The sequence below is a fragment of the Canis lupus genome, chromosome 3, assembly GCF_048164855.1.
Source record: "Canis lupus baileyi chromosome 3, mCanLup2.hap1, whole genome shotgun sequence".
NCBI lineage: Eukaryota > Metazoa > Chordata > Mammalia > Carnivora > Canidae > Canis > Canis lupus.
The window spans coordinates 66815778-66839807 of record NC_132840.1 but is presented as its reverse complement, the minus strand read 5'-3'; the positions used below and the strand labels follow the sequence as shown (position 1 = coordinate 66839807).

At 38.0% G+C, this 24030-nt stretch overlaps 1 protein-coding gene across 6 annotated transcripts in view; it reads left to right on the top strand.

The window, feature by feature from the left end:
- Positions 1–24030, top strand: part of ARHGAP20 (Rho GTPase activating protein 20) — a 141096-nt gene that overhangs the window by 60657 nt on the left and 56409 nt on the right. For 5 of the 6 annotated variants that reach the window (XM_072821914.1, XM_072821910.1, XM_072821916.1 and 2 more), the window contains exon 3: positions 21803–21967. In XM_072821914.1, the coding sequence (XP_072678015.1) occupies positions 21803–21967 (165 nt within the window). Of the gene's footprint in view, positions 1–12380; positions 12585–21802; positions 21968–24030 lie in introns of those variants that run through there. The other variant, XM_072821915.1, reaches the window with a different exon arrangement.

Below are 24030 nucleotides of genomic sequence, written 5' to 3'. Positions count from 1 at the left end.
AGTGTGGTACTGGCACAAAACCAGACACATAGATCAATGGAACAGAATAGAGAACCCAGAAGTGGGCCCTCAACTTTATGGTCAACTAATATTCAACAAAGGAGGAAAGACTATCTACTGGAAAAAAGACAGTCTCTTCAATAAATGGTGCTGGGAAAATTGGACATCCACATGCAGAAGAATGAAACTAGACCACTCTCTTGCACCATACACAAAGATAAACTCATAATGGATGAAAGATCTAAATGTGAGACAAGATTCCATCAAAATCCTAGAGGAGAACACAGACAACACCCTTTTGGAACTTGGCCACAGTAACTTCTTGCAAGATACATCCACGAAGACAAAAGAAACAAAAGCAAAAATGAACTATTGGGACTTCATCAAGATAAGAAGCTTTTGCACAGCAAAGGATACAGTCAACAAAACTAAAAGACAACCTACAGAATGGGAGAAGATATTTGCAAATGACGTATCAGATAAAGGGCTAGTTTCCAAGATCTATAAAGAACTTATTAAAGTCAACAGCAAAGAAACAAACAATCTAATCATGAAATGGGCAAAAGACATGAACAGAAATCTCACAGAGGAAGACATAGACATGGCCAAAAAGCACATGAGAAAATGCTCCACATCACTTGCCATCAGGGAAATACAAATCAAAACCACAATGAGATACCACCTCATACCAGTGAGAATGGGGAACATTAACAAGACAGGAAACCACAAATGTTGGAGAGGATGTGGAGAAAAGGGAACCCTCTTGCACGGTTGGTGGGAATGTGAACTGGTGCAGCCACTCTGGAAAACTGTGTGGAGGTTCCTCAAAGAGTTAAAAAATAGTTCTGCCCTACGACCCAGCAATTGCACTGCTGGGGATTTACCCCAAAGATACAGATGCAATGAAACACCAGGACACCTGCACCCCGATGTTTCTAGCAGCAATGTCCACAATAGCCAAACTGTGGAAGGAGCCTCAGTGTCCATCAAAAGATGTTTGGATAAAGAAGATGTGGTCTATGTATACAATGGAATATTACTCAGCCATTAGAAGTGACAAATACCCACCATTTGCTTCGACGTGGATGGAACTGGAGGGTATTATTCTGAGTGAAATAAGTCAATCGGAGAAGTACAAACATTATATGGTCTCATTCATTTGGGGAATATAAATAATAGTGAAAGGGAATAGAGGGGAAGGGAGAAGAAATGGGTAGGAAATATCAGAAAGGGAGACAGAACGTGGAAGACTCCTAACTCTGGGAAATGAACTAGGGGTGGTGGAAGGGGAGGAGGGAATGGGGTGGGGGTGACTGGGTGGCGGGCAGTGAGGTGGGCACTTGACAGGATGAGCACGGGGTGTTATTCTGTGTGTTGGCAAATTGAACACCAATAAAAAATAAATTTATTATTTAAAAAAAAAAACAGCCAGGGGCATCACAATGCCGGATTTCAGGTTGTACTACAAAGCTGTGGTCATCAAGACAGTGTGGTACTGGCACAAAAACAGACACATAGGTCAATGGAACAGAATAGAGAACCCAGAAATGGGCCCTCAACTCTATGGTCAACTAATAGTCGACAAAGCAGGAAAGACTATGCACTGGAAAAAGGACAGTCTTTTCAATAAATGGTGCTGGGAAAATTGGACAGCCACATGCAGAAGAATGAAACTAGACCACTCTCTTACACCATACACAAAGATAAACTCAAAATGGATTTAAGATCTAACTGTGAGACAAGAATCCATCAAAATCCTAGAGGAGAACACAGGCAACACCCTTTTTGAGCTTGGCCACAGGAACGTCTTGCAAGATACATCTATGAAGGCAAGGAAAACAAAAGCAAAAATGAACTATTGGGACTTAATCAAGATAAAAAAAACTTATGCACAGAAAAGAGTCAACAAAACTAAAAGACAACCTACAGAATGGGAGAAGATATTTGCAAATGATGTATCAGATAAAGGGCTAGTTTCCAAGATCTGTAAAGAACTTATTAAACTCAACAGCAAGGAAACAAACAATCCAATCATGAAATGGGCAAAAGACATGAACAGAAATTTCACCAAAGAAGACATACACATAGTCAATAAGCACATGAGAAAATGCTCCACATCACTTGCCATCAGGGAAATACAAATCAAAACCACAATGAGAAACCACCTCACACCAATGAGAATGGTGAAAATTAACAAGACAGGAAACAACAAATGTTGGAGAGGATGTAGAGAAAGGGGAACCCTCTTGCACGGTTGGCGGGAATGTGAACTGGTGCAGCCACTCTGGAAAACTGTGTAGAGGTTCCTCATAAAAACAGAGCTCCTCTACCACCCAGCAATTGCACTCCTGGGGATTTACCCCAAAGATACAGATGTAGTGTCCATCGAAAGATGAATGGATAAAGAAGATTTGAGGTGTGTGTGTGTGTGTGTATACGAAATATTACTCAGCCATTAGGAATGACAAATACCTACCATTTGCTTCAACGTGGATGAAACTGGAGGGTATTATGCTGAGTGAAGTAAGTCAGAGAAGGACAAACATTATATGGTTTCATTCCTTTGGAGAATATAAAAAATAGTGAAAAGGATTAAAGGGGAAAGGAGAGAAAGTGAGTGGGAAATATCAGAGAGGGAGACAGAACATGGAAGACTCCTAACTCTGGGAAATGTACAAGGGGTAGTGGAAGGGGAGGTGGATGGGGGATGGGGTACTGAGTGACAGGCACTGAGGGGGGCACTTGTCGGGATGAGCACTGGGTGTTATGCTGTATGTTGGCGAATCAAACTCCAACTTAAAAAAATGTACAAAAAATATTTTTTAAATGTGTAAAGGAGGATATAGTGGAAAAGATGAACAGCATTCATGAACAGATGGGAAATTTTAGCAGAGAGATGGAAACTAAAAAGGAGTCATTGGAAATCTTAGAGGTAAACCTGTGATATCAAAGATGAAGAATTTTTTTCAATAGGCTTATGTGCAGACTTGATACAGCTAAGGAAAGAAGTAAACATAAAGATTGATTAATAGGAATTTTACAAAGTAAAACACAATGGAGAAAAATGTGAAGCATCCAGGAACTGTGGAACAATATCCAGTGGTCTAACATACATGTAAATTGGGTTCAAGAAACAGAGAAAAATGAGTCAGAAAAAATATTTGAAGATTATGGCCAAGAATTTTACAAAATTAATGAGGGTACCCAGAAACTTGCAAGCTGAATGAATAAAACCCAGATTGTCCTACACTGGTGGTGGAGGGAGAATATCCAAGCAAGAAGGGAAGGCTAGAGTTCTCAATTCAGCCTTATTCTGTGTCTTCTGAATACCGTGGAGGATCTCTTCCCAGGTATCACTGATATCACTACAGTGACAATTGAAGATTCTGGCCCAAGTGTCAGTATAGGGATCATCCTATATGTAGTGCCAGCATTACAGCCAGGGAAAACAAAATGGGATTGCCTAAGGAAGACACAAGACTACATTTCTCAGTGTATCAGTGTAAATGAGAAACATTACTCCCATCAGATGTTTAGCTGGGGGAAAGAAAGGTTTTTCATCAATTTTCACTGTGTTTATAGATAAATAGGAAAGTAGAGAAAGCCCTTCAATCTAGTGTTTGCCTCAGGTTTCTTTTTCCTGATATATGTTATGTCATTATGGAACATAAACTGTAGAAGGGAAGGCATTTTGTTGGTCTCATTGCTTAGAACATTGCCTAGCAATTGTTAGTTTATTCCACAAATATATTGACAACTATATATCAGATATTATCTAGCATTTTGGTAGATAGCTGTAAGGTCCCTGGCTCACATGAAGTTTACAGTGTGGTGAGGGGATGTGGATAGCAGAACACACCAACAAATGTGAGTATTAGAAGTCGTACCTACGGGTGCCTGGCTGGCTTAGTCGGTAAAGCGTGTGACTTTCGATCTCGTCATGAGTTCAAGCCCCATGTTGGGTGTCAAGGTTACTAAAGAAAATAAATAATGAAAAAGGAAAAAAGAAACAAAAAAAATGTATGTAGTATGAGAAGATAAAATAGGGCAGTTAGACAGGGTGTGACTAGGGAGGATAGTCAGGGCTGAGCACCTGTTAACATCCCAGAGAAGATACTCAGAGAACTGAGGAGCCATATGGGGAATAAAGACAATAACATATCATTAGAAAATATCATTTGTACATTTCTTTTGCTCCTTTTTTTCTTTGCTCCTTTTCTTCTAGTCATCTCAGTGCCAACCCCAAGGAGCTCTTTCAGGAGGCACCAGATCAAAGAAAGAGTGAGAAGGCAGAGCTGGGCACTCTCACCCTCTTCGGAGACTTGTCTCTTCCCATGTCACTAACCCTGATGAAATCCGCCACCTTCAGAAAAAGACCCATGACTGTAACAGTCATAGCAAGATAAACATTCATCATCATAAGGCATTTAGCAGATATTTTCTTGAGTATTTCCTGTGGCAGGTACTCCTGGTAACACAGCAGTGAGCAAGACAGTCAGAAACCCTTGCCCTCAAGGAAAGCAGGGGGTCTTATTTTGTTCTGAAATTTTGGAACACATTAAGGTCTGGTTCTGGAGGCACCAGTGTCCTGGGATCGAGTCCCATATCGGGCTCCCTGCAGGGAGCCGGCTTCTCCCTCTGCCTATGTCTCTGCCTCTCTTCTCTCTGTGTGTCTCTCATGAATAAATAAAAATAAAATCTTAAAAAAAAAGGTCTGGTTCTGAAAGAAAAGTCTTGTCCCTTCTCCTCCCCCACTACCATCACCACCCTTTTGTTTTCTTCTGTTTCCAAAGGTTAAGTCTACTTAGCTTCCTGATATAAAAAGGATAGAGTCTTGGCAGCTCAAGTGTAGTTACTTCAACTCTGCTTTTGTGGAATGCTAACACTTCATGTAACTATAGGTGAGGTGAGTGGAGAAGAATCAGGAGAATGACACTTCCATTAGAATTTAATCATGTTCTGCTTTAAAGATTTATTCTCAGATCTTCTCTGAACCCCAAGATTCAGAAACCTTTGGAATTTAATTCCAATATAATTTTATTGGGAATGATAGAAACAGTAGAGCATTTTCTCACTAATCTCTTTCCAGCAAGGCTTCTATGACAGGGCATATTGCTTTAGCACTGTGCTGAATGGTCAGGGAAACCACCTCAGAGCAGTGCATTAAAATTTTCAGTCTGGAAATAAATCAGGCCACATGTGTGTTTGCTCAGCTCTACCAACACAGATGCAATGCGTGCTTTTTGCTTTGTTAAGGCAATGATGTCATTTTAGCTATGTGAAAAATGACTTAAAATGTGGTTTGGTTTTAGTTGAGCTGTCAATTTTTATTTTGTCTAGTTATAAATATGTGGGTTTCACACTTTAACGTGCACCAGTGGTTATTTGTAAAAGTATTTCATTTATTACTAACATTTTTAGAGACTTAGAGGAGAAATAGAAATTAAAACATTTGTTATTTAGCATTAATTTATGATCATTTTGATTACTCTCTTGATAACTTGAACATGAGGGAAAGAATTTTTTTGAGAATGATAAAAGAATTTTTAATATAATTTTGGTAAGATGGTTCCCCATGCCTAGGATCTGTTTGGAAAGTATTTTAATGCTTCTTGTGTTTCTTTAGTTTGGGTTTCAGTTCAACAAACATTTGTTGAGTATATGCCAAGCTTTGTATTTTGTAAGGAACAAAATTAAAAGATTTGCCCTTGTGTCAGGGGTTAGAATTTCAAAACCATGCTGGGCATCCTAGTGCATGCTTGTGTACATGTGCCTGCAGCCCAAGTCTTTGAGGGGGTGAGTTAGAGTCTATTAACTTGGGCAAGAGAGACAGTTGGCTTAGTTTATTTCTAATAGCTTTTAGCTTTTTCTCACTTTTTGGAATGCTTTGATCCTTTGAAAAAAAGCCCTGCCACTATGAACTAAATTGTGTGAAGTCAAATATTCATCTTTCTGGGATTCTTCTCCCCTCATTTTTATTTTTATTTAAGAGCAGTGAGGGAAAATAATTTTAGAAATACAGTGGCATGGGTGTAAAGTGAGACCAAAATCATAAAGTGAGGTAGAGAATGGGAGCAAATTATCAAACAGGTCTGCCTCCCCTCAAGAGAGTTCATTCTGTTCTTTGCACACTGCTCCCCTGGGTTGTTGTTGAAACCATGAGGATCATCAATCAGAAGCCACCCCTGCCCTACTCCAGCTAAAAAGTATTCATAGCAACACAGAGTGGCTTTGGAGTTTGGTTCTGGTTTCTGAATGATCCAGCTAAATGAAGTGATTTCTCCACTTTACTTTTTTTGTGGGTGGAGAGGAAACTAAGGATGTTTTGTTTAGCAGTTTATTCTGCAAACATCTGAGTCCTCTATACTAGCCACGGTTCTAGAAACAGGATTGGAAATAAGGCATGGATCCTATCTTGATGTGCATTGTAGAGTGCTCACTGGAAAACATGGCATACAGATACAAAATAAGTAGAGAACAAAAAAAAATGATAATGAAGTGCCATGGAACTCCTTTGTAGTACATTCTATCAGCAAGTAGTTACAATACCTATCATGGGTCAGATACTGCTCGTAAACCAGGATACTGACATTCTTTAAAAAGATTTCATATATTTTCTGTTTAGAGAGAAAGAATATCCTGTAAGTTATTTAAACAAAAACTGAATTTTTCCTGTTCTTAGTGTCCTTTTTTTTTTTTTTTTTAAAGATTTTATTTATTTATTCATGAGGGACACAGAGAAAGAGAGAGGCACAGACACAAGCAGAGGGAGAAGCAGGCCCATGCAGGGAGCCCGATGCGGGACTCAATCCAGGGTCTCCAGGATCACAGCATGGGCTGAAGGCAGCCCTAAACCACTGAGCCATCCAGGCTGCCCTTCAGTGTCCTTTTTGTTGTGACCTATTTTAGCCAGAAAAATGGAAAAATAGGCAAAGGTCACTTATTAGGAGAAAAACTGTATGAAAAGTGCTGCCAGAACTGCTGCTTCTATCCCAAGTGTAGGGCCTGATCTGAAGCCTCCTTGCTTTGGGCATGGAGAAGCCATAGTTCCAGACTTGACTGTGCAGTGAGTAGTTTGGTGACCTTTAGCAAATCACCTGATCTTTTTGTGCTTAAGTTTTTCTCTATGGTCCAAGGCGTAAGTCTCCGAAGGACTCAGGTCAAGTGCTGATGCCCCTGAGAAGCTTCTTCTGGCCTCTTGTCTTCTTCCTGGCCACACGGGAAGAAGGATACTTTCCAACTTGTAAACTCCCTCAATATTTGAGGGCACATCCCTTTTCTGTGACCTTTTATTATATCTTTTTTATATCTAATTACACTGTCTTCAACACCTTTAGATGCCAGTCAACATATGTGCCTGGTCAATTTAGAGGATTTTTTTGTGTTTCTTGTTTTGGTGACAGATATTAAAATTGTACCAGATAAAAGGAGTTACTTAAAATACCAGGCTTTTGAAGTGCTGTGTTACATCATCATTTCATTCAGATACTTGCACCAATGGTGACAGTCCCAGGTGAAAAGAATTAGTAACTGGAAAACAGTTTCTTAGGCAGTAGTAAATTAAAACTTGCTTTTCCAAAATAGTGAAAGGGAATAAAGGGGAAAGGAGAAAAATGAGTGGGAAATATCAGAAAGGGACAGAACATGAGAGACTCCTAACTCTGGGAAACGAACTAGGGGTGGTGGAAGGGGAGGTGGGCGGGGGGTGGGGGTGACTGGGTGATGGGCACTGAAGGGGGCACTTGATGGAATGAGCACTGGGTGTTATTCTATATGTTGGCAAATTGAACACCAATAAAAAATAAATTTATAAAAAAAAAGTGTCAATACAACATTTGTTGACAGTATATATTGTATATGCTTTACGTAAAGCTTTTATTTTATGGCTTGGGTTTACTTTTGTGTGAAATTGGAAGGTATGTTAGAATTTGAATGCTTTGAAAGGTTAAGAGTGTCAACGTTGGATTTCCCAGCACAGGCTTGCATGAACACTTGAAGAGTAGTATTAAGTCAGCTTTGACTCAAACAAACTGCAGCATCTTTTAAATATGTTATTGTTTTTATTCTACAATAAGTGAGTTTTAGTATAGTAAAATAAACAACCAGGCTATCTGGAAAGCTCAGTTACTTGAATTTTGGGTATTTTTTTATCAAAAGGAGACAAATGAATATTTTATTGCAAGCCAAAAACAGAGATTTACTTTTTTAAAAAAAGCATTTCAGGGTTGCCTGGGTGACTCAATCAGAAAAGCATCCAATTTTTGATTTTAGCTCAGGTCATGATCTCCAGGTTGTGGGATTGAGCCCTACGTTGCTCTCACACTGAGCATGATGCCTGCTTAAGATTCTCTCTCTTCCTGTCTGCCCCTCTCCCCCACCATACACCCTCTCTCTGAAAAAATAAAATTGAATAAATAAAAATAATTTAAAGTGTTTCATGTTATGGCATGGGACTTATGAGACCATTTCCGGAATTATAATTACTGGTGTCCTTAACAATTTCTAAGTCCTATTTTCAAGAATTCAGTCATCTGTATGACTGAGTTTGGTGGATAGAAAGGTTGTTCAGTCCCAAAGGTTGAATGAGACAGCATCCCAGGCTTTTTGGTAAGCTATTCAAGTACCTTCTGTGCACATAGTAGTTTTAAAACATATTCTTTTCAAAAATTGAAATGTCTGTCAAAGAAAGTTCAGACATCTTTTCTTTATAACATATTAACTGATTCTTGATTTAAACACCAATTTTATGAAAAGCTGCTAGTGTTTGATAGAAGTGACTGCCAATAAGCACAAGAAAATATGCTTTGTATTCTCTGAGGGAAAATATATCTTAGCACTGTGAGGGAGAAACTTCTGGAACATATGAAATTATGAGATAGCATTTAGGTTCTATTCAGCTTAGTTATTTTGTCTCTTATAGTGAGGGAATAATGTTGGAGCTTTGTAATAGTTCCCAACTAATGACCAAGGCCATTTTATTAGTACTTCCTTGGGTTTAGATACTACTTTTGTGTGTTTCCAGTTTTATTTGGTATCTTCTTAACAATTTTCTTTCCAAAAGTTGAACATGTTTTTGGAAAAGTTAAAGGATGACTCTCCAAAATCATCAATTACCAAAAATTTGATGTTAACCAAATTGGAATCATTTCTTCATGAATGCCCGCCAGAATTGTTCTTGACAGGGTCACTGGTGAATGCCATAATGCTAGGTCCAATGGTCAAATCACCTTCCTTGGCATTGGCATTGGACATTCCAATCTGTCCCTTCTTCTCTGGGTTTCTTGGTTCTGTTTACTGACAGCCAGATCATTCTCCTTTGTCAGTTTCTCCTTCCTTGAAAAACCTCTAAATGTTGATGGCTTCAGGCCTCAGTACTTGAGGAAGTTCTCTATATTAATTCCCTAGATGGCTTGATCTCTTTCATAGCTTTAAAATCTCCACTTTGGGGGCAGCCCAGGTAGCTCAGCAGTTTAGCGCCGCCTTCAGCCCAGAGTGTGATTCTGGAGCCCAGGGATTGAATCCCACATCGGGCTCCCTGTATGGAGCCTGCTTCTCCCTCTGCCTGTGTCTCTTCTCTGCCTCTCTCTCTTCTCTCTCTCTGTGTCCCTCATAAATAAATAAAATCTTAAAAAAAAAAAAATCTCCACTTTGACATCTAATAGGTATTTCAAACTTAGCATCTCCAAAGCCAGATTTCTTATCCCCGCCCCTCCTCCAGTTGCTTACATCAGAAATCAGTGTATCATCTAATCCTCTTAAGGTCTACCTTTGAAATATATCCAAAATAGAACTATGTCTTACCATTTCCACAACTACCAAACCACCATTATTTTTCTCCTGAGTTACTACTTTTCAAAAAGCCTCTAATGAATTCTTACTTAAGAAGCTCTAGCCATCTAATTACTATGATTTTCTTTTAAATTTTCTTTAAGCAAGTATTACATTTTTCCACTTTTGTCTTCCTCCATACTGTTTACCATCCCCTCTTCTTGACTCACTTAGAATGAAAGGTGAAATTCTTTCATGACCTCTGGCTACTAAACTGGTTTATATCCTTAGTGTGTTGAATAGGGCTTAATGCACTGTAGTCAATCATTAATATGTGACTGAGCAAATTATTTGTAAATATGGAATATGTTTTGGGATTCTAAAAATAAAGGTTAAACTTCATCAAATAGTTTAATCATCTCAATATAGAAAAACAACACATTGGATTAAAATATTCCTTTAATAGAACTTTCTATTTAGCATCCACTAAAAAATTATTTTCTATTTCCCAAATTCACTTAATTTGAAATAAATATATCAAGGCCAGGAATGTGCTCAAAATCTGTTTCAAAACCTCTGGAGAATTTTTTTCTTTTTTTTTAATTTTATTTTTTTAAATTTATTTATGATAGTCACACACAGAGAGAGAGAGAGAGGCAGGCTCCATGCACCGGGGGCCCTACGTGGGACCCGATCCCGGGTCTCCAGGATCGCAACCTGGGCCAAAGGCAGGCGCTAAACCGCTGAGCCACCCAGGGATCCTGGATTTTTCTTTTTTTAAGATGTTATTTTTCAGAAGAGAGAGAACACATAAGGAGGGAGGGGCAGAGGAAGAGGGAGAAGCAGGCTCCTGACATGGCACTTAATCCCGGGACCCTGAGATCATGACCTGAGTTGAAAGACGCTTAATCAACTGAGCTACCCAGCACCCCAAGAGTTTTTTTTTTCTTTAAGAGACTTAACTCATTGCTGTGATTTTCTTTTTTTTTTATTTTTTTTATTTTTTTTTATTTATGATAGTCACAGAGAGAGAGAGAGAGAGAGGCAGAGACACAGGCAGAGGGAGAAGCAGACTCTATGCACCGGGAGCCCGACATGGGATTCGATCCAGGGACTCCAGGATCGCGGCCTGGGCCAAAGGCAGGTGCCAAACCGCTGCGCCACCCAGGGATCCCCATTGCTGTGATTTTCTTAAAAAAAATAAAAAAGTCAGGATGCCTGGGTGGCTCAGTGGTTGAGCATCTGCCTTTGGCTTAGGGCATGATCCTGTGTCCTGGGATCAAGTCCCACATTAGGCTCTTCACAGGAAGCCAGCTTTTCTCTGACTCTGCCTAGGTTTCTGCCTCTCTCTGTGTGTCTCTCATGAATAAATTAAAAAAATATATTTTTTAAAAAAGCCTTTAAGTATCTATTCTACAGTTTTTTCTTACTGTGAAATACATTTTGTAGGTATTTTGGTAAAATAGTAAAGTTCCCAATCAAAGGTAACCCTTCTCTATTAGTTACAAATCAACCAATTGAATCAGCACATTTATTGATCAACCTGAATATTAACATTTTGGCCTAAATGAGGTAGAAGTAGCAGATAACTTAAGTCCCTGCCATTAATGTACTGCCTTGAGGACTTTCTAGTTCACAGGTATATGATATTTTTTAATTTTCTAACTAGAAGTTTATCCAATGATAGTTTTTAACTTCAGCAGATCCAGAAACTGTAGATGGAACTATCTTTAATCAGGTATGATTCTTTTGTTCCTTCCAGTGTACTGTTATATAGTTATTACCTGAACCAAACTAATTAGAGTACTGGAGTGCCCAACCAGCATGTTGATGACTTAGTTTGTTGCTGAGTCAGTAAACAAGCTAACATAGAACTATACCACATTGTAATCACTACACATATAAATTTCCTTGAGTAGCTTGAATATAGTTAGCATTCTTAACTGAGTCAAGATGATGACCCAAACCAATGTTAGTTGATAATTATGATAATACAGTATTTTTAGGTCAACAGGCCACACAGTGACTAAAGTGGTTTAAAGGTTTCTCCAGTCCTTGTTGGAGTCTCTGTTCCTGTTGATTATTTCATAATCAAATAAGGTTGTTCTCATAGAGTTGCCATTTTCACTGGAGTGTTTAGAGTTGTAAAGCTCAGGTTTTTCTTCACTTAGCCTTACATCATTGTGTTTCATTTATATGTAGACTGGGTTGTGGGTTTTTTTTTAAGCTCTCAGATGTAGTGCTTTTGTGATCTTGTTTTCTCCTTGTAACTTCCAAGTGCTTTGTACTAAGTGAATTCCTAATAGATGTTGTTGAACAACTTCTGTGTCAAGGCTATAAAGAAGTGATGTAGTTTAGTCCCTTTTTTGGAAGTAGTATCTCTCTGTATATGATTGTGCACTGTTAGTGTAACTGTTTATCACTATCTTTCCCTATTGCTATTCTGTCTCTGCTTTTGTAGTGTTTATATTTTCCTGGCTCTTTAAATATTAGGATTGTTAACATAAGATTGTTGGGTCTCATTATGTCACTTATGCTGCATGTTCCAATTAGAATTTTGATAATTTAAAAGTTCTCCTTTTTGTATTTTTTGCTTCTAAGGCCTTGCTCACACTATTTATCCAGCCATTTTCCTGTTTACTCTAAAAACCCTTGTGCTAGCTTCATTCATTTTGATCTTGATTATCAACATTATCTATGACTAGGCTCTGTTCCACCAAGTCAGAGCTATAATATGAGCTGCATGATGCAGCATTGATGTGAATTTGAGGTGGACATGATAGCACCTACTACACGCAGCCACATCATGTTATCATGTATGTACAGTTTTATTTGGTAATTTGAATTTATTTTTTTCTGGATGATGACTGTTGAAATGTAACAGGCTTTCCCATGTCAATAAGACAGATAATTGCTTTAGACCAGATTTTCTGAAAATGTGCTTTGAATGTTGACTGTTTGAGATAGTCGTGAATACCTAATGGACAGATTTTTATTGCTGAATAAGCTAAATTTTGATGTTGATGGTTTTTATGGCTTCATTTCAGTAGTCATCTCTTTTTGTTCTAAACTACATCTGGACTAATTTATTCTCTTAAGACTCACAAGGGTTACCTTTACACAGGCAATATGGAGAATTTCAACCTGAGATGTCATCAACTGGTTAGGACAAACAGATGGTAGAATTTGAAAGCTAGGTAAATGAGTTGGGCTGACTCTTTAGACAGTGTACGTGCCATGATCATTGACATGTGCATCAGGAAGATTGATTTAATAGAAGTAAGATATGAGTAGTATAGATTGAAGAAGGGAGAAAGGAAGTAGAGAGTCCAATTAGGAGTTCATGACAAACCATAGGAGAGGTTGTAAATGTCTAGACTCAGGAGATTTTATTTTTTTTGTTTGAATATCCTTAAAAGATAAAATGTGATTATGTGTGGAGACCAGAGAGAAGAGTCAAAAGTATGGGCCCTCATATATTGCTAGTGGGAATGTATAATAATTTAGTCATTGTGGAAGACAGTTTTGTAGTTTGTCATTAACTTAAACATAGAATTATAATATGATCCAGAAATTCCATTCCTGGGTATATGCTCAAAACAAAACAAAACAGTTGTTCAAATAAATAATATGTACATGAATTTTTATTTATTTTTTTAAAGATTTTATTTATTTATTCATGAGAGACACAGAGAAAAAGAGACAGGCAGAGACATAGGCAGAGGGAGAAGCAGGCTCCATGCAGGGAGCCTGACATGGGGACTTGATCCCAGGTCTCCAGGATCAGGCCCTGGACTGAAGGTGGCGCTAAACCACTGAGCCACCGGGCTGCCCGGTACATGAATTTTTAAAGCAGCACCATTCACAATGGTCATAAGGTGGAAAAGCCCAAATGACCATCAACTAATGAATAGATCAACAAATGTGGTCCATCCATACAATAGAATATTATTCAGCAATGAAAAGGAATAAAGTACTGACAGATACTACAATATAGATGAACCTACAAAACATGATGCCAGGTGAAAGTAATCAGACACAAAAGGCCACCTATAATGTGGTCTGAAATATCTGGAATAGGCAAATCCGTAGAGATAGGAAGAAGTTTGTCATTGCCAGGGACTGGGTAGAATGGGGAACAGGTAGTAATTGCTTAATGATGCAAGTGTTCCTTTGGGAATGGTGAGAATGTTGGGAACTAGATAGTGGTGATGGTTGCACAGCATTGTCAATATACTAAATGCCACTGAATTATATATTTTAGAATAGTTCAAGTGGTAAATTTTATTTTGTGTATATTTTATCATGAATTTTTCAAAAATAAAAATTGGGGCACCTGGGTGGCTCAGCGGTTGGACATCTGCCTTTCTTTGGCTCAGGGCATGATCCCGGGATCCTAGTATCAAGTCCTGCATCAGGCTATCTAGAGGGAGTCTGCTTCTCCCTCTGCCTATGTCTCTGTCTCTCTGTGTCTCTCAAGAATCAATAAATAAGATCTTTAAAAATAAAGATAAAATACATTTTAAAAGTAAAAATTAAGGTAGTTTAAAAGACTAACACTAAGGCTTGAATCACAGACTTAAATGCTTTCAGGTCGCAGGGAGGTGCAGTAAACAGAAAAAAAAAAAAACGTGGCAAGAGAGGGAATGTGGTGAACTGGATATTCAAAACCAAATGTTTTTGAAACCTCTGGGTGGGCCAAATAAAATATGATTGTGGGTTGTGGTTTTCAACCTCTGCTACAAATGGAACTGAGCAAAAATGATGGGTGATGTCAAGAACATAGCTGACAGTAGAGCTACACTCAGAGTTTCACGAGTAGAGGATAAATCTGAGCTGCTTACCCCGTATCTTCTTCACCATCTAGCTCGATGCTGCACCGACACATGGAGATGCTTAACAGATATATGTTGGATGAAAATTAAAAATAAGTAAATAAATAGAGGCTGGGCGCTGGGTTTATATTCTTCTTCTTTGTCCTATATCTCTCCCATAACTAATCAATTTGCAAATTTTAACAATTTGTATTTTTAATAACATTGATAATTTTTTTTTTTTCTATATCTTCTGTCCTTTTCTCATTGCCAGCTTGGGTTCATGACATTTGTTGCCTAAGATTATTGCAGTAAATTCCTCTTTTCCTCTAAGCTTGCCCTCATCTGTTTTCTTCAACAAGTTACAAAACAGTGTGTTTCTTAAAATCTTTTAGGGCTTTCACATACAGTCTAAATGTGATGGGAGAAACCTCCATAACATGGCCCCTTCCTCATCTGCTGTCTGTGTCACTCCCTCCTCAGGCCTGTGTCACTCCCATCTTCTGAACTTCACCACTTACTGCAGCACAACAGGCCTGGTCGCTCTGCTCTTCCTTCCACTCAGACTGCCTTCAGCCTTCACTGGCCAGTCCATCCTTTAAGACTTTGGTTTCTCCAAGACACTTTTCTGACCCATGCAGGCCCAGATAGGGGCTCCTGTTTTTGCTTCTCTCTTGTGTCCGAGTCTGCTGAAGTTCTTATCACACTTACCTCACTACTTTGTCATTGTGTTTACTGTCTGATGGATCTATCACAGTAATTCCTCGACCCCAGGGACCATGGGGACCATGACTCTCTCTAACACTGGTACACAACAGGCAAATGCAATCCATATCACTCTAGCAAATAATTAACTTATTACACAGCAATCATATACCCAATACGTGTTGAATGAGAATATTTCAGAGGTACAAGGCAGGATATAAGTGCTAGATATCAGATAGGAGATAACATCAAGAATTCAACTGAAAGAAAATTTTCATGGAATAGATAGATGGCATTTGAAATGAGCAGTGACCATGTGCTAGGCTTTGAGGTTATCAAGATCCTATCTAGTACTTGCTGTCATAATTACTAATTATCACTTATAAACAAACTTTCAAAAACTGTTCTGAATTTTAGTGTCTTTTCTTCTCTGATTTAAGATGATGAAGTAACACCACCTCTAAAATTGTAAAATTGTTACCTAAAAGTAAACTCACTTTTACAATGAGCCTTAGTAAAAAATATTAAGAGGCATTACTATGGCCAGGTTTCATAAAAACTATTATCTTATTTTAGCAAAAAATTACTAAGGTTATAAAATTCCTTTTTGCCTTTTAGAAATGGCTTCACAAACCTATTTGAAAATGGAATGTTAATACATAAGAAGCCAGCAGCAGGTTAATTCTTAGACTCAGCTTGTATTTGTTAGATCATTTTAGAGCTTTGTTAATTATAACTTGTAAATCCTAATCAGGCTATATTAAGAGGCTAAATAGAAGGTTACAATCTTGCCTTGCTCCCCCTATCCATACTCTAAAAGACTAAAATAAACACATCTACATGCACTCAGAATAAAAATAAACACTTCAGAGTCACATAATTGAGAAATACATTTTTAAGTAGGAAACACTGATTAAGATTGTAGTTTTAAAAACACAAAGGTTATTTGTGCTTTTGTTTCCTTCTAGGACAGATTTTTTTCATTTTAAATTATGTGAGTACTGAGATGTTTATCTTTAGACTACTACATGAATGTTGGTTGTGTTTTTTTTTTAACCAGTGCTTAGCTTGCTGAAATCGTATGAATATAAATCCATACTTACATATAGATCCTCAAAATGACAGACTGCAGACATGTACATTGAAAAATCCACAATGAAAAAGAAAAATATTTTAACCTCTTTGTGGATTCTCCCCTACACCACCATCAAATTTACTTATTTGAAACTATTATTGTGAGGTGGAAAATGAATTATTATGTATGAAATTCCTTTGGAGTTGCTTTAAAGTGCAAAACATTTTTTTAAAAAATAACTTAATTAAATTTTGGCCTGTACTAACCTCAAACAAACAAACAAAAAATTCTAATTCCTATTATTCCAGATTAGCCTTTATTTATGAGTACTTAAATGTTTTAGAACTTGTTTAAGCCAAGGGTCATCAAACTATGGCCCAGACAAGCAGCCTGTTTTTGCAAATAGAGTTTGATTGGCTCATAGCCACACCTGTTCATTTAGGTATTGTCTGTGGCTGATTTTGTGAAACTGTGGCAGTGCTGAGTAGTTGACAGCAGGGACCATATAGCCCACAAAGCCTAAACTATTTACTCTTGGAACCCTTGAGTTTGAGGATCCCTAGTTTAAGCCATACTACTACCTGACAGCTTAAAATTAAAAAGCAGTTACTTACTGAACCTAAAACCAAAATGAAAAGATGGCTTTTCTCCTTACAAAGTTTTTCTGTCCAGAGATTAAGAAACTAAAGCTGTGTAAAATACTGTGTTATTCTTCATCTATTTGCTTACTAGCCTTGTCCCTACTCATTTTCCATAACAGCAAGTGAAATTTCATTCTTTTTTTTCTAAATATTTGAAAATCACTACATGATAAAAGATGCCATTATGCCTCCTCCCACATCTCATCTCAAAAAAAAATTTGAAATAGAAGGGATTTTTCTCTATGATAGGCCTTTTATCAGTGCGGAACTTCAGTCTACAATATTAAATAGAGAAACTTTTCCCTTTCAGACAGCTCTGATTGGTTTATTGTCTTTGTTCCTCACTTATACATCTCTCTTTTTTTTTTTTAAGATTTTATTTATTTATTATTTATTACAGGCAGAGGGAGAAGCAGGCTCCATGCAGGTAGCCTGACATGGGACTCGATCCTAGGTCTCCAGGATCACACCCTGGGCTGAAGGCAGCCCTAAATCACTGAGCCACCTGGGCTGCCCACATCTCTTTAAATCACACATAGTATGTGTGTAATTAGCAATTAGTGAGCAGAATGGAATTCATTTCCTAGGAAAGGTAGCTATAGCCCCAGAACTACAGGAAATGGAGGAACAGCTCTCACAAGTTCACTTGAAGTAGAAATATATGCTACTAATATTTACTTCAAATACAGAGTTGTAGAATTTTAGAATGTTAGAGCCAAGGGTGTTACAGAGTCTGGGACAGCAGTGGTTCTCAAAATTCAGCGTGCATTAGAATCATCTGAAGAGTTTGTAAAATAATACAGAATGCTATGCCAACCCTCCAGAGTTTCTTATTCAGTAAGTCTGAGGTGGTCCTGAGAATTTGCATTTTTGAGAAGTTTCCAGTTGATGCTGATGCTGCTTGTTGGGGACCATACTTTAAGGACAGCAGTAACAGAGGAAGGGAGGGCTAACTACTAAGACAATATCTCAGAGAGCACTCAGTGGTGTAGTAAATCCAGGGGAGATGAGACCCTGTGACCCATACTGTTCCAACCCAGGAAACAGATAACCCAAAATCTCCACTTATTGTGGCTACCATGTGAACCAGATGCTTGAGATGCCAGGACATGGCCTCTTATACCCTAACCTTTGATGGAGACTCCGACAAATTCTTGTTATTTGAGCTCCTTTTAAAATTAGACTAATAAATATTTCTACATTCTTACTGCTATTTTTGTCACGACTGTTTCTTGGTTTTAATTTTATTTGAACTCTGACTTGTTTCCTTGAGGTGATTCTCAAGTATGCTTATCTCTATGTTTGTAAACTATAGGTTAGGGTTGCTTGCTAACCATATCCATTATCTTTTTCTCTGACCTTAGTAATCTTAATTCCATCTTTTGAGTACATGTTTTTATACTTATTCCCATATACAAATTATAAAAACCGTTTAATGATCTTCCACTCCAACTGCCTTTACTTTACGATGGGGAAACTGAGGCAGCCAAAGTCACCGTGTCACACTGCTTAGCAAAAAAGCCCATCCAGAGCCCACTTCTTCTCCTACCTACCCCCATGAAGTCCTAAGCTACTGAGCTCATTTACCATGGGTGGATGAGGGATGAGTCAATGTGAATGAAATGCTTGTCCTTGTGAAAAGCTACATGGAATTTTTCTAAATACATGTTTTGAAACCATACTTACTTGTAAGTCATTGTGTATTTTAATTGCTCTGAAAATCAGCTTCCAAATCTGCAAAATGAGGGGTTATAACACCTACCTTCAGGGCTGATTGTTTCTCTCCTCTTCCTGCCTTTCCTCTTAAAGTCACCTAGTAGTGTGAAGCTGCTAAAAAATAACCAGAACCAGCCTTTAATTCTTCCTTCTCATTCTTTACTCCTCAAGCCTCAGGCTGTTTGAGTTCTTCAGAACCTCTCCAATCTCCTGTCATTGTTTTCTTGAAGGTCTTAATGACCAACTGATTTTTTTTCCCAGACATCTTTTCAGGCTTCAACTTGTTACCCCTCTACCAATTTCAGCACCCCAGACCACCACTGCTTTTCATTCTTTTTCTGCTACTTTTTCACCTGCCTCCATCTTGTTCACAGATTCTTCTTTCCTCACCCCTTCAAATCACATCTTTTCTCAAGGAAGTGTTTCTGCCTTCTTTTTGTGTGTGTTCTATGCTCCTTCTCTGTGCTGTTCTAGCCATTCCTATAGTATTTATACACCTGTCTTTGTATGATCACCAAATCTACATCTCTTCTGACATCTCTTCTAAGTGTTAGCTGCCTGCCTGGTTTCCCCACACCACCTAATCCAAACAAAGTATATTTGAAACTGTGCTCATCTCCTTCCTCTGCCACAGTAACATTTCTCTGTTTGTGTTCTTTATTAATCTTTATTCATCTTTATCTTTATTAATCGCTGAAATGCATATGGAAATACACATTTCCATATACAGGACTTAGATTATCCAAAGCAGTCTCAAAAAGGAAAAAGGCTGGTAGGCATATAGTACCTAATTTCATGGTTTACTGTAAGGGTAAAATTATAAGACAATGTGTATCTGACATAAGGATTAACAAATAGGTTAGTGGAGCACAGCAGAGAGCCCAGAAATAGACCCATGCTCTATACTCATGTGATTTTTAACAAAGGTGCCAAAGCAATCCATTGAAGAAGGGAAAGTCTTCTGTGAACATGGTGCTGAATAATAAGGTATCCATATGGAAAAGCAAAATGAACCCTAGCCCCTGCCTTATACTATAAGCTGCAGTTAATTTGAGATAGATCACATACTTAGATGTGCAAAAAGTAAAGCTATACAGATTTTAGTGGAAAACATTAGAGAATATCTTTTATGACTTGGGGATGGGTAAAGATTTCTTAGGTCAACAAATGATAAATTAAACTTCTTCAAAATTTATAAAGTTCATCAAAAACAGAATCAAGAAAATGTACAGGCAGCAGATAAGGAAAAAATATTTTTAAAACATCTGACAAAGGATGAGTATACAAGATATATAAAAAATTCCTATAACTCAGTATAAAAATATATAACCTAATTTTTCTAAGTAGGCAAAAGATTTAGAAGATGATTCACAAATGAAGATATACAAGTGTTCAATATCCTTAGTCGTCAGAGAAATGTAACTTAAAATCATATGAGGTGCTACTATATAGCCACTGGAATGGCCAAAATTTAAAAGATTGACAACACCAAATGTTGGCAAGGTTGTGGAGCAGCTGGCACTCTCCTACAGTGTTTTTGGGAATAAAAATTGGTACAACTGTTTTGGAAAACTGTTTCTCCTAAAATTAAACATCTACCTACTCTGTGACCCAGCAGTTCCATTCTTAGATATTTATTCAGAAGAAATTAAAGCATAGGTCATAAAAAGACTAGTCCAATGTTTAATAGTTAGTTTTATTCATAATAGCTAAAAACTGGAAAGAGCCCAGGTCCATCAATAGGAGAAGAAATAATCAAACTTTAGTATATTTATGTCATGGAATACTCTTGAACAGCATAAAGGAATGGATTGCTGATAAATGTAATAAAGCATGCTGACTAAAAATATCTTATACAAAGAAGTACGCATGGCAGCTGCATTTATGTGAAACTGTAGAGCAGGCAAAACTAATCTTTGGTAGGAAAAAAAAGTCAGAATAGTGATTGCCTTGATGGTGATGGAGTTGGGATTGACTGTTGTTAGGAATTTGAGGGATTTAGGGACTGAACAAGGAAAAAGATACCATTGGGCAGGGTTGCAGGAGAAAGGAAGCTCCTCATAGCGTGAGACTGTCTTGGGGCTTATGATCAAAGGACCAACATCCAGAAGAGGAAAAGGACAAGGGAGGTGAGGGGGATTGGAGGTGAGGGGGATTGGAAGTGAGGGGGATCGAAGAGGATGTCTCTGAAGATTACACGTCTCAGCAGCACAGCAGGGAATCTCTGGGTCAGAGAATTCTGAAGGGCAGGAGTGACGTGGAGTCTTACCATCACTAAGCTCTATTTTATCAAGGCTAGCAGATATTGGGTGTAATTATGTGGCATATGCAAAACAATCAAGCCACAAATGGCTAAAAATCTGGTTTGGGCTATTTTTTAAATAATCAGGTAGGTAAAAATATAAGTTTGATGCTATTATACTTTTGAGTTGGTGGTCTCAGCCTGCAGTGAAGAAATAAACCACCCATAGGCCAATACCTAGAAGCCGAAGCTAGTATATATAACAACTGAGAAGGGACAAGAGGAAATACTTCGGTGTGATGACAATGTTCCTATCTTGATGAAGTTTTAGACTACACAAGTGAATATATCCATTAAAACTTGGTGAGCATATACCTAAGATTTGAGCATTTCATTGTGCATTCATTTTTTTAAGTTATAAGTAAATATTGAACTCTAGTTAATGATATTAAGGGGAGAGGTACTGCTGTTATGTTGTTTACACAGAAATGCCAAAAATGGAATGGATTATTGAACAGATAGAAGGATAGGTAGTTGGGGAGATATATGATTAGATACTGAGGTGCAATAAAATTTTAATGGTAAAATTTAGGTTAGGATATACATGTGTTTATTATAAAATTTACAACCTTGCTTTGTGTTTGAAAAAAATTTCATAATGAAATGTAAAAAGGCCACCGAGTAGAGGGAGACTGAGGGACCAATTAAGAAACTATGCCATTGCATTAAAAAGATGTGGAGAGCTTTATATTCCTTGACCAACTAGAAGTTATAATGTTATAGAACTCATTCCTATATTTGATCATCTGACTAAAGATTTGTGGTGTTTGATCTATTACAGGGAGAGTCCTTCTGCCAGTGTGGATACATGTACATTTCTCTCATCATTTGTATGCTCCAGCAGGACTCTGCTCATTGATGGCAGGGTAGAACTCAAAAGAGGCCTGCAGAGGCAGGAGCGGCATCTTTTCCTGTTCAATGATCTGTTTGTTGTGGCCAAAATCAAGTGAGTACACTGTAAACCCTCTCAGTTACCATTATAAAATTGCATTTCCACTAACAAAGATAACCTTTCTGTTCAGTGCTTACTGTAAAGAATGTCTGGCCTCTGTTACCATAACTAATATCTGAAGTGAGTTTTATGTTGTTTTGTTTGACTTTTGAAAACAAAACATTTCAATTGCTTTATTCATTCAACAGGTGTTCACTTAGTCCCATTCTTTGCCACGTTCTGAATACATATAGGGGATACAGTGCAGAATGTGATGGAATGTGTGGGAGAAATTACAGATTGTGATTAGTGCTATGAAGAGAATAGGGTGCAGCGTGAAGTAAAAATGTGGGGTATATGTTAAGTAGGCAACGTTGGGAGTTGGGGGGGAAATCATTGAAGCCATTCAGATATTGGAGGATGAGCATTCTAGGCAGAGGGAAGAGCAGGTCCAAAGATAATGGGAAAAGTTTGGTGCTTGGAGGGAGCTAAAGGAAAGCCTCTGTAAGTGGTGCATAATGAGCAGGAGAAGAATATGAAATGAGGTTGGAGAAATAGACAAGGATCAGGTCATCAGGACCTTTGTTGGCCGTATTATCTATTCCCAAGTAACGTATTATCTATTCCCAAGTAACAAACTATCCCAAAACAACAGTTTATAACTACAGACATCTCATACTCAGGAACATTCATCTCATACTGAACAATCTCATACTGAGGAGTGGCTTAGCTGGTGGTTCTGGCACAGACATCCTCATGAGATTGCAGTCAAGCTGTGGACCAGGTTGTAATCGTCTTCCAGCTTGACTAAAGCTTGTGGATCACCTCCCTGCTCACTCATGTGGACGCCAGCAGCCCTTGGTTCCTCCCTGACTGTTCTTCTCCATGTGGGTGTCTCCACAGGGCTGCTCATAATATGGCATTGCTTCCTTTGAAGTGGAAGATCCAAGAGTATGAGGTAGAGTGTAGGCAAGCAAGAGAACACCCCAAATAGAAGCCACAGTCTTTCATGACCTAACTTTGGAGGTGGCATATCATCATTTCTGATATATGCAGTTGGCCACACAGACCAGCCTGAGTGCATGGAGGACAACCACGCAAGGGTGGGAGTATCAGGAAGCAAGAGTAGTTGGGGGCTTGCCTGAGAAGCCAGGTGCAACATAGGCTGTGATAAGGAATTTGGATTTTATTCAAAGAGATTTTAATTAGGTATGTACCACAATGTGGTTCATGTTTTTAAGGTTTTGTTTCTGGCTAGGATAGGTAATGGACCAGAGAGTAGGCAAGAGTAGAGAAGCAAGGAGCCTGGACGGGCGGCTACAGTAGTCCTGAAGAAACTCAGTGAGGGCTTTATCTGGGGAGGTGGCAGTTAAATGAAGGAGGCACACATATTTGGAATATGCTTTAGAGGTAACCAAAAGGATTTACTTTCTGCCAAATACTAAATACCCATGCATTTAACACTCAGCCCAGAGTATGGTGGTTGCTACTTGCTCCATCCCTCAGTCTTGTTTATCAAACCTAATAAAAGTTAAGAGTATTTTAATAAATCCATTACCATCAAAGAGATTTTTAGTCACTAGAGAAAAGTAAAGACTTTTTTCAGCTTACCCTCACTCTCACCTCAGTCATATCATGTCGTAAATAAGACATGGGCAGAGCTAAATTCTAATTTTGCAAAGCAGTTTATTTAGTATTAATAGCAATAGAGACCTCACATTTATTTGGATCATATTATATGTTAAGTATTTTTCTAGAGACTTAAACTTGCAGAACTGTTCTGTCAGGCAGATATTATTTTTCTCTTTTTACAGAAAAAATTGATACTCAGAGAAGTTAAGCGACTTCACCAAGATCCCAAAGGTAGTCATTAGTTGAGCTTACATTTGAACCCTGGTCCATCTTACATCAGAGTCTGTGCTTTTAAACAATATGAGGTCTGCTATCTCTGGTACTTACCCCTTTTCTTATGGATTTTATTAGAAAATTCCCCCGTAGAAAGTTTTTGTTTTGTTTTTTGAGCATTAAATCAGGTCTTTCTTAAGATTGTGTTGAGTAAAAGGATCTAACTAAACACT